The 9976-nt window shown below is 48.8% G+C and overlaps 2 protein-coding genes across 2 annotated transcripts; one reads left to right on the top strand and one right to left on the bottom strand.

The window, feature by feature from the left end:
* Positions 1-1149: 1149 nt before the first annotated feature.
* On the bottom strand, positions 1150-2329 carry ACYP1 (acylphosphatase 1). Its single transcript, XM_054400335.1, has 2 exons — positions 2223-2329; positions 1150-1807 (listed from the first exon to the last, which is right to left on the bottom strand). The coding sequence occupies exons 1-2, from the start codon at positions 2304-2306 to the stop codon at positions 1592-1594; spliced, it is 300 nt and encodes a 99-aa protein (XP_054256310.1). The 5' UTR covers positions 2307-2329; the 3' UTR covers positions 1150-1591.
* A 962-nt stretch (positions 2330-3291) lies between these two features.
* Positions 3292-5487, top strand: ZC2HC1C (zinc finger C2HC-type containing 1C). The gene is made up of 2 exons (XM_054400619.1): positions 3292-4563; positions 5230-5487. The coding sequence occupies exons 1-2, from the start codon at positions 3349-3351 to the stop codon at positions 5485-5487; spliced, it is 1473 nt and encodes a 490-aa protein (XP_054256594.1). The 5' UTR covers positions 3292-3348.
* The last annotated feature ends 4489 nt before the right edge of the window (positions 5488-9976 follow it).

Below are 9976 nucleotides of genomic sequence, written 5' to 3'. Positions count from 1 at the left end.
TGGTCAAGCTTTGAGCACACCTTGTTGGTGCCTTCAGGGTAAACTGAATCTGAATCTATGCTCCTTACTAACCATGTATGTGATTCTCAAACTTAACATACCTAAATCAAACTACAACCATGATAAAGTGAAACTCAAAGGATCAGCAAGCAAAAGGCTCCCTCTTCCACTTACATTAAAAAATATAAAGTAAGCATCACCAAACGCCAGGTAGAGAGGTGCTTTCCTCTCACTTTTACCTCAACGTCCTCACATAAATTTATGATGCCCCATTCCAGCCAAAGAGCATTTGCTGCAGTTTGTCTAAGAAAGGAATAAAGTGGGCTTGGGAACAGGTGTGGAATACCGAGTAAGGTGTTCATGTGCAACAGAACCCATTATTTTCCAGTCTTTGATGCCTACTGGTTCCTCAGCAGTATCTGAGGGGGCATGCAACTCTTCCTTGCACCAGCACTGCTCTCCGTGCAGCTTGCCAAGAGGTGCCCAGCTGTTATCACCAGTATCCAGAGGCTCTCTGGCCCCAAGCTCACATAAGGGCGCCGCGCCTCTGGCGCGGGCTCGCTCCCCTTGCCGTCCCCGCCGTGCGCAGGAGTGAGCACGCCCTGTCCTCGCCGCCGGGGCCGCCGCCTGCGACAGATAGCGCCCGGAGCCAGGAGACCGCAGCGCCGGGGCGCGGGCAGGAGAGGCGGCCCTGGCGTACCGGCAGCGCGGAGCGCCGTGCCCCCCCCCCCGCCTCAGCCTCACCTCCTCGCGCACCCGCCAGCCTGCGGCGGGGCGGGGCGGCCCCACAACGGCCACGGCGCGAGAGCAACCGTCGCCAGCCGCCGGGCCCAAGAGCGTCTTCCACGGGAGGGTAACGGTGAGCGACGGATTGGCCCCGGCGCACGCGCAGCTGCGGGCGACGGCAGGACGAGGAACTACCGCTCCCAGCAGGCCCGGCGGCCACGGGCAGCACCTGCTGGGAAGTTTAGTTCCCGTCCGTGCTGGGCCGCCACCAAGGAACGGCGCCGAGAGCACACCTTTCCCGGGCCGTTTCCCTCAAGGCGGTACCAGGGGCTGCCCTTCCGGGCCCGCGGTGACATGTACCGGCCACAGTCCTTTGGGTGCAGCTGTTCAAATCCGCGGACAACACACCTGGTCGCACAAGACGTGAGCTCCAATCAGTTTTATTCTAAAGGAAAAATAAAAGTTCTTCTGAAACAAAATTAATAGGTTTTGAAGCATTTACAGCACAGATGTTTTCAGCACTTTTTTTTTTTTGTATCAGCATTGATTCTGTGACTTCCTTTCACGTAAGCACGACACTACACAAATTGTGTGGGGTTTACTCACGTGCAACTACTCAAACCCACTCTGCAGAGGCATTCAGAAACAAAGAGTCTGTGTCCCTAAAAAGCCCCTGTAGTAACAGCAGCAGCACTCTACCTGCCACAGTTTTGTTAAAGTTAGATTAACAGTGCAAGAAACAAATAAATTAGAAATGTAATAAAGTTCTCTCTAGAGCTGCATTATCGGCTGACTGAACAAGCAAGGATGAGGGGAGACATGTTGTGAGGGCAGCTCCTGCTCTGGATTTTGCTTCTTCCCAAAGCTATTTCAAAATCTGGAAGTCCTTGTGCTCCAGCGCCGTGATCTCCTTCTCATTGCTGAAATCCGCCCGGCTGATGCGGGACTGGGGACTTCCTATCTTCCGAAGCCAGTCCTGCAGTTCCCGCACCCTGGCAGTTGGACCCTGAATTTGTCCTTGCACAGTGCCGTGGCTAGTATTTTGGACCCAACCAACGAGTCCTAGTCTCTTAGCCTCCCCCTGAGAAGACAACGTAAAGCAAAATGAGACGACAACCCCCTAATATTTACATTTGGAGAGTCAATTTTATAGGCAAGACAAAGACCTCCATGGTAGTCCCTGCGGCTCACGCTGCGGGAAAGCAGCAGAGAATTTACCCGATTGCTGTGTTTTTTTTCACACGAAAAACTGGGGCTGACACACTTTTCAATCGTGCTTACATAACGCAGTGCAAGCTGCCAGCAGCACTGAGACAAAAGCTCTCATTCAGAAGCAACTGCAACCCAGGCCGGTCACCGGCTCAGCGCCACAGGGGCGCCCTGGTAAAGCGGACGGCAATCACCTCGCACCCGCGGCAGCGACCCGACCCTGCGGAATGGGTGCACCGCGAGATGACGGCTCACCCCATCCCACCCCGCCTCACCCCGCCCCACACCTGGGTGTACTTGCGGAAGAAAACGCCCTGCACTTTGCCGAACACCTCGTAATCGACAGAGAGCAAACCCTCGCCCTCCTCCATGGCGGCGCCGCCCGCATTCACCTCCTGCCGTCGCCACTGCCGCACCAGTCGCTGCGCCTGCGCGGCGCGGCTTGCGCGGGGCCGGAGCCTCTCGCGCCCCTGTGACCAATGAAGAGTCAGGACCCGGGAGGGGCTGGTCCGCCGCTAACGCTTCAAGCACAGTGCGGTTTGGCCAACTCGGTGCGGGGTCGCTTCTGCCGGCCATAGAGCTGGGGTCGTCCAGAGAGCGGAGTGGAACGAGCGTGTTGCGGAGGAACCATTGAGAGACCACTCGCCGGGGAGAGCGGCGCGGGAACTGCCATGCGCGTGCCTGTCTCCAGGCAACCACTGTCAACACGGCGCCCCGGGGCGGGGGCGATGGGCAGAGCTCTGCGCCGCCCCGCAGCGAGGGTGCAGGTAGCAGCAGGAGGTATCGGGTTGCTCGGGCGATGGGAGACCGGCAAGTGAAACGGGTGGCGGAGCAGCTTAACAAGGAGGCCGGGTGGAGTGCTGGCTGCAGCCCCGCAGGTAACCCCTCTCGCAACCCCGCTCGCCCCGCGAGGCTGGCCTGAGGCGTGGGTACCTTCCGCGCTTCAGGGCATGCCGTAGAACGAGCCACGGGAAGATGGTACGGAGCTTACCAGGCGCCTGCATATCAGACCTCTCTGCCACACCGGCGGAGCTACAGTACCCAAGATTCTGTGATTCTGGAACATGTCATGGGAAGCACGCTAGGGTTGTCTAAAAATTCCTCTGGCAGTACGGCATGTTTCTGATACCACCATAATAAAACAGGACTCAGACAGAAAGAGAAATCAAAGCATATTTTATTTCTGGCTGCATAAGCGATTGGGACTGGAAGAGGCAGCACGGGAGCTTCCTAGATGGAAAGAATGTAAGGATTTACAGAACCCAGAAAAGTTACAGAACCTTTGCTAATATTTGTTACAGACTCTCCTTGTAGCCTCCAGGTGTAGACTGTTAGGAGAAAATTTGTCCAGTTTTGGATAAGATAGTCTGTAATGACTTCACTTCTGACCTCAGGCTCTTTCTCAGGCACTGAATGGCTTTGTTTCTACCAGCAGATTCTGTGGTGGCAACTGCTAAGCTTGTTCCCAGTTCCCAGCTGGAGCACCAGAGCAACTTTCATCATGAACTCATATCTGACAAAGAGGAAATTTTAAAAGATCTCTATGCTCAAAAGAGCCGAAGCTATTCCTATTCTCAATCTGCAGAAAGCAGTCAATACGGCTGCAGGCATGGAGTCTCCTGTTCAGATGGACTGCAGAGTAAGTATCTCACAAGCCAGACCAAGACTCTGCCAGTTAAATTAGTGGCCACACAGAAAGAAGGAGTGGACCGTGCTTATCCTCTGAAACCAATTCCTCACAAGGGTGTGAGTATTCTAGTGTTTAACACAGCACAGCTCAGAAGTTCCCCAGGTATGGAGGAAGTTCCAAATGGTACTCCTAGCTCAATGAGCAAAGGGAAGCCTCCAGCAGGGAGGTCTCAGCTAGATGCAGAGCTCTTTCCTTGGACAGCAGAGTCTAAAAAATCAGCCTCCAACCTGTACAGGAGAGAGCAGGCCTACATCCTAAAGTTGGAGGCAGATGGACGGAACCTGGAAGAGGAAATTCGAAAGAAAGAGGCCTTCCTCAGAGAGAGACTGAGGAAAACAAAGGAGGAGCTTAGGAGGATTCAAAGAGAGAAGGAGCTTGTCGAGGCAGAGGAAAGAAGAGACAGAGGGGCAGGGAGGACCCATGAGCAAAGGGCCACAAGGCACCCTGAAGAGAAAACGTTCAGAGCTGCAGTCACGCCCAGCAATGGGGCCTTTCCTGAGATACAGTCTGCAGAGGCCACTGTCCCCAAGCCTGGCACCACCCTCCAACCCCAAGAGCTGGCTATGGGGAAACTCAAGAAGGAGTGGCTGGTGGCCAGCAACAGCAAAATTCAAGACCACATACCTATGAAGCCTTTAGCCTCTTGTTCAAAGCTGGCCCCAAAATGTAGCCCTTCTCCCTCTGCCCTCTCAGACCAAGATCCTGGTGGCCACCCGTCTCCAGAGGTGCTGTACATGCAGCCTGCCAGCGCTGTGGAGCACAGGGACCTTGGACAATGCAGCTTTTGCAGACGTACGTTTCTCTGTGCCAGGCTTGAGAAGCACATGAGTATCTGCAGCAAGAGCCAAGGCTCCAGGAGGAAAGTGTTTGATTCCAGAAAGGCCAGAGCTAGGGGCACAGAACTGGAACAGTATCAGCAGAGCTCAGAGAGGTCTCAGGTAATGTGCAGTCCCTTTTCCTCCCTTGATCCACATCTACTGCTTGCATACCTTCTACTCCAACATCCAGTTCTGACTGAGATGTGTCACTTCTACACGGTGCTAAGGGGTGCAGTCCAGCTATTGCCTCTGAAAAGTTCTTCCCAAATGACTAAATAGATCCACTTAAAATCTAATAGATAGGGGGGCAGGAGTCCTAACTGAGTTGTCTTTGTAATATGTCAAGTGTGTACTCCTGGACTAAAATAGCTCCTTGCTGTAGTCAGGTTGCAGGTACAGGTTGGGTCTGCTGCAGTAGAGCTCTGTGACAGGGGTTGTGGGGACCTGACTGAAAATCCAGGAAATAACAGGCTGTTAAAACAAAAGCAGTGGAAACTGCTAGCTCTGTTCCTGCAAAGCAGCTATAGTAACCCTCTCTAGTTCCTTGGCTTTACTGTGTTTCTGGTTATTCTCAAGCTCTTTCAAAGCACTGATGTCTCCATCAGTGTTCCCTTCAAATCCTCCTTGTCATTGGTCTTTGTGGGATTCAGCTTCTCAGGGTGGGGGGGTGTTTACATCAACAGGGAACGTCTAGCACTGGGGGACCTGGGTTGGACCCTGAGTGTGACATTGAGAATGGAGACTGACAGTGGTGCCAGCTGCTCTGACTGCCTTTCCCTTCTGCAGAATGAACCATCTAGAAAGAATGACTGGAGACAGAAACATGAGATTTTCATCCAGACCTTGCGCCAGACCCGCCAGGTGCAACAAGTCCTCTCCAGGGGAGGAAAGGTGTCTGACCTGCCCCCGTTGCCTCCCATTGAAAATCCAGACTACGTTGCCTGTCCCTACTGCAGCCGCCAATTTGCTCCCCAAGCAGCTGAGAGACATATTCCCAAATGCAAAAACATCAAGAACAGGCCCCCACCACCCAGGAGGCGCTGAGGAGGTGGTGTCCAACTCTACCTGCTGCTGAGATTCCCTGTTTGCTGCCAACTTTCCAGCTGCCACACTCCTGCCTTCCCTAGTCCCAACACTGGCTGTGAGCATTGAGCTTGTACCTACAGCCAGCAAACAGCTTAGGACGCATAAGCAGAATACAACTTCCATACTTTGACCTGTGCCCTTGATTGCCCCATGCAGGGTGCCCCCTCCCCTGGCCTCTGGGGGGGCCACCTCACCCACCCAGTGAGCTCAGCAGGGAATTTCATGTAGGTGTCAGGCTGTCACTGTTCTATCAGGTGAGCAGAGAAGAAACACTGCTGCTACAGGCAGTCTAGGGGACAGTGAGGAGGAGCAAACCAGCCCTTAGAAAGGGGCTGTTCTTCAGAATCATATATTGCCCGTAGGTTAGGGAGGCTTTTTTACATTTTGGTGTTACTTTTTGTTTGTTTTGTTTTGGTTGGTTGGTTTGTTTTTGTGTTTTGGGTTTTTTTAATGAGTAGAGCCACTCTTCTTTAGCCTGTCAGTGGCTGCAACCTCCAGGTTTTTAACATCTTCAAACTCAAAGAGTAGTGCTGCTCATGAGAAGAGCAAACAGAGCACCTGCCTTTTGTTTGCTCTGCAGCTCAGTAGGTGCAGATGTTCACCCTTGCATGTGCTGACAATTACAGTGGCTCTATCTGGCATAGCATTTTTATTGTAGCTACCTCCAACTGGTTGGGATGTGAGGGGTTCTTCATTGTTTGCCACAAAAAGGACTCTACATTCTTCAGAACTATTTAGAGAAGGAATTTGGAAAAGGCAGACAGAGGGGAGAAATCTAAGAGTTCTGGAGCTGTATCTTGCCAGATGAAGATCTGTAACATTACCATTTAGAAATCCAGAATATTATTAAATGATTCCTCAACGCAAGAAACTGCCACAAGGACCTAGCACTAGCAAAGCACTTATGGTTGGAGTCCATATGTCAACTGATGTGCACAGAACAGCAGAGATACTCCATTCAGGCCCTTGAGGCAACAGAACAACCATCCCAATGTGTTATTTATCACATACAATAGCTGGGACTTAGAACCAGAAGGAAGGACTATTTAATTAAAGAAGATCAAAAATAGGTCATGAATAAGTACAGACTGGAAGCCAGGTTTCTAACCAGCAGATGAGTGAGATCATAGAAGAATCTTGCAAAGACATTAATAAGGAAAGGAACCTACATTGTTTCAAGGAGACATAGAGAAGATTGTAGAAGGGAACACACAGCAGGAGTTAGAAATTAAAAATGATTATATAAGAGCACTTGTTCCTATCTTCAGGCTTCTTGTCTAAATTGTGAGGAGCATATCTGTGACAGTTCCATGCCTCAGCGTATCGCTTGCAGGAGCTAGGAAGGAATTTCCTTCCCATGGCAACCTTCCCTTGATTCCTGATTTTTTTTTTTTAATACCCATCCAAAAATTATTAAAAACTGCTAGAATTTAAAAAACAGACCAAACACATCCTACCCCCAGACTGTACACTAAGGAACTTCACATCAGAAAACCCATTAGCCCTTTCACTCATGTTCAGGGTTGAAACAAGAAGAAGATTTAATATAAAACAATGGAGTTTTCCTGCAGGCTAAGTTGCTAGGGTCCTCTAAAATACAAAGCTTGCACCCTTCTTTGAGTTATCTACTTATTTTCATCTTACCTGCTGCAGTGGTAGGGAATTATGACAGAAATACTCCCCTTCTTTTGCTTTCTTTTTGAGATCTAAGGTAGTTCTTGGTGATTTTGGCCTCATACTAAAGGTCTTTGTCACACACTGTTAAAGGGTCTTTTGGGGAAACTGTGTCCTATAGACCCTTATAACTGATGGCAGTTCCTGCACATTTTTAAGTCAGTTATTTTTTCAGGTTCTGATTTTTAATATATTAAACTACTTTGTGTAAAAGTTGTTTTGAATGGTAACAGAGTGTTTTGTGTTCCTAAAGCAAGAATGACAACTTTGTATGAGAGAGTTGCAACAAGAAGCAAACAAGGAACAAAAAAAAAAACCCATCTGCTCCTTGTGGAAGTTTTTCAGTAATGTAGAATGAGCTCAGGGAAACCTAGAAAAAGTGACTAAATTAAACTGGAGTAGTCAGAAGCAGAATACATCCAGCCTGTGATGGATGAACCAAACTCCTGAAGGAAGTTGGAGAGCTTCTGACCCATAGATATGTGGGAAAAAATCTCAATCGCTTACCACACCCTAGAGTGTGAAGGTCCCACGAAGGGTCAGTGCTGCACTGTGCCAGCCAGTTGTGAGTGTACAAATCTAGAGAGAGAAAAACATGGAGAAAACTCAGAACAAAGGAAAATAATTTGCTATATCAAATTGATTGGAGAAGCAAGACCAATGATCACTTCAGACCTTTGAAATACACAACAGCAACAGGTGACAATAGGTAGGAAAGGGGTAAACTGGAAGCTTTATGCTAGCCTGCTTGAATTAGTAAAAGGTGTAACTGAATTTAACAAAGTAGTTAAGAAATTCAGTACTATTGCCTGTCCTGTAATATTAAGTCCATTTCCCTTGCACCATCTTTTACTGACTTTGTTTAGTGGACCCTAAAGGTCAGCAGAGTGCAAATGGTAATGGGACAGATACATACAGAAAAGCTTTTGATCCTGTAAAGCAAATCCAGCTGTTAGGGACTTCTCTTATATGGCAGGCAAACAGCTAAGGTGGTGACTGAAACTATAGATTAAGCAGGAGTTAGTGAAATTAAATCACCAGACTTCATTCGTTTGTTTCTGGGCTAACCACAGGCAGTTCACCCCTTTTTGTTGAGCCATTGTTTCAGATCAAGACAGGCAGCATTATCCAGAAAGTGTCTCATAACTAGTTTAAAATTTAGTAAGAGTTTAGCCAAAGCATCGGGCTCAGCACAGAGATTTGCCCTGCTGCATTTTGATCATGGTTAGTGTTACCCTGGCACTACTCAACCGATGTTATACCAGCTCAGCTTCCTCTTCTGCTACTGCAGTACAATCCCCCTCTTGGGAGACATGCTGCATTTTCAGTATCCAGATCTGTGGTGATTTTAAGTCTTTAACCCTCTTCAAGGCATTTTACAATTTACTAAAAACCCTGATACCAAGTTAGAAGTGACAGGCATTAAGTAGAGTGCACAGGAACGGTTGGCCAAGCAGGTGTTAGGCAGGTTCTCCCTTCTGTAGGCATTAATGCTCAGCAGAAGCTGTTCTGAGAGAAACACGTACAGCCTCTCTCTTCCCATTACTCATTTCCCACTTGGCACTCACACTGTTGAGATAAACACACACACAAAAGCCCCCTGACGTCACTTCGAGGAGATGCAGCAGCAAAGAGTTGTTGTTTGGGGTTTTTTGTTTATCTGTTTGTTTGTTTTAATGAAGGGATACAGAACCTGACAGGTTTTTTTTTTGTTGTTCCACATAGCAACGAACCTGCAAGTCCCTTAGCCTTCTTTCTGTAAGAAAAAAAATGGTGAAACAACAAATTGCCAAATATTCTTTTCCTCTCTTGAAAAAAAAAAAAAAAGACTGAAGACAGGAGAATGAGTTTAAACATTTATTTATACACTACATCCTTTAACCTTTCAAAAAAAAGATGACGACAAACTAGTTTTCAGCCAGAGTGTCAGAGTAAGGCATAAGTTGTGTTCCACTATAACAACTCAGTAGCAATACTAGCAGGAGACCAACACATACAGAGCTAGCACTGCAAGAAGGGGAGAAGTAAAAAGGGTCTGAAACTGCTCAAAAGCACTTCTGCCCACTTGCCCTTCCATTTTCAGCCCAAGACGAAGGTGCTGGCTTCAAACTCCTCTTTTTTTTTTTTGGTTGCATAACTGGCTGGTGTGAAATCTGTGGTCTGTTAACAGGCACAACCTGGATAGCGTGAATCCTCTAAGGCACACGTGAGATTGCGGAGCATCCTCTGTCAGGGATTCTAATCCTCCACTAGATCCAAGGGGAATCCAGTCTGTGCACCTAGCTTCCCAACTGCAGAGCATTGAGAAATGAGGACAGCAGTGCACTGCAGGAGAGCGACTCCCATCAGCTAGGTGCCTGCATGTTGGACATGGCTCAGGCTCAGCTCTTCACTCCTCAAAGGCACTTCCGCAATGTGACCAACTCAATCGTTTCTAACAGCAACAACAACCTTCAAGCCAGGACCCTAACCCAAGAACTGGCTCCAATACATATGGGGGAAAGGAGAGCAGAGTCACAAGGGCAACGAAACAATGTGGCCACATCAGGGCACCTGATGCTCACCACCTTCCAGGAAGGCTGTCCTTCAGTGACCATGGGTAGGCACACCAGTACAATCCTTATCCTGGACCCTGCACTGGAGAGACTGCACTTGATTCAGCTCCAAGACATTAGCAATAGGCACCAAAGAAGTATTTAAGGAGCATAAGTTGCAAGCAGAATGCTTTGGTATCCACCTTTAGAGACAAAATGAGGAACACTGGCTCCCCTAA

The sequence above is a fragment of the Indicator indicator genome, chromosome 4, assembly GCF_027791375.1.
Source record: "Indicator indicator isolate 239-I01 chromosome 4, UM_Iind_1.1, whole genome shotgun sequence".
Taxonomy (NCBI): domain Eukaryota; kingdom Metazoa; phylum Chordata; class Aves; order Piciformes; family Indicatoridae; genus Indicator; species Indicator indicator.
The sequence above is the reverse complement of the archived record's forward strand: the minus strand, read 5'-3'. Positions and strand labels throughout refer to the sequence as shown.

Excerpts from the sequence above, each read along its gene's own strand:
- ACYP1 (XM_054400335.1), bottom strand. The coding sequence starts at position 2,306 with ATGGAGGAGGGCGAGGGTTTGCTCTCTGTCGATTACGAGGTGTTCGGC. Across the intron at positions 1,808-2,222 it reads TCTTCCGCAAGTACACCCAG|GGGGAGGCTAAGAGACTAGG; the intron begins GTGTGGGGCGGG and ends TTGTCTTCTCAG.
- ZC2HC1C (XM_054400619.1), top strand. The coding sequence starts at position 3,349 with ATGGCTTTGTTTCTACCAGCAGATTCTGTGGTGGCAACTGCTAAGCTT. Across the intron at positions 4,564-5,229 it reads AGAGCTCAGAGAGGTCTCAG|AATGAACCATCTAGAAAGAA; the intron begins GTAATGTGCAGT and ends TCCCTTCTGCAG.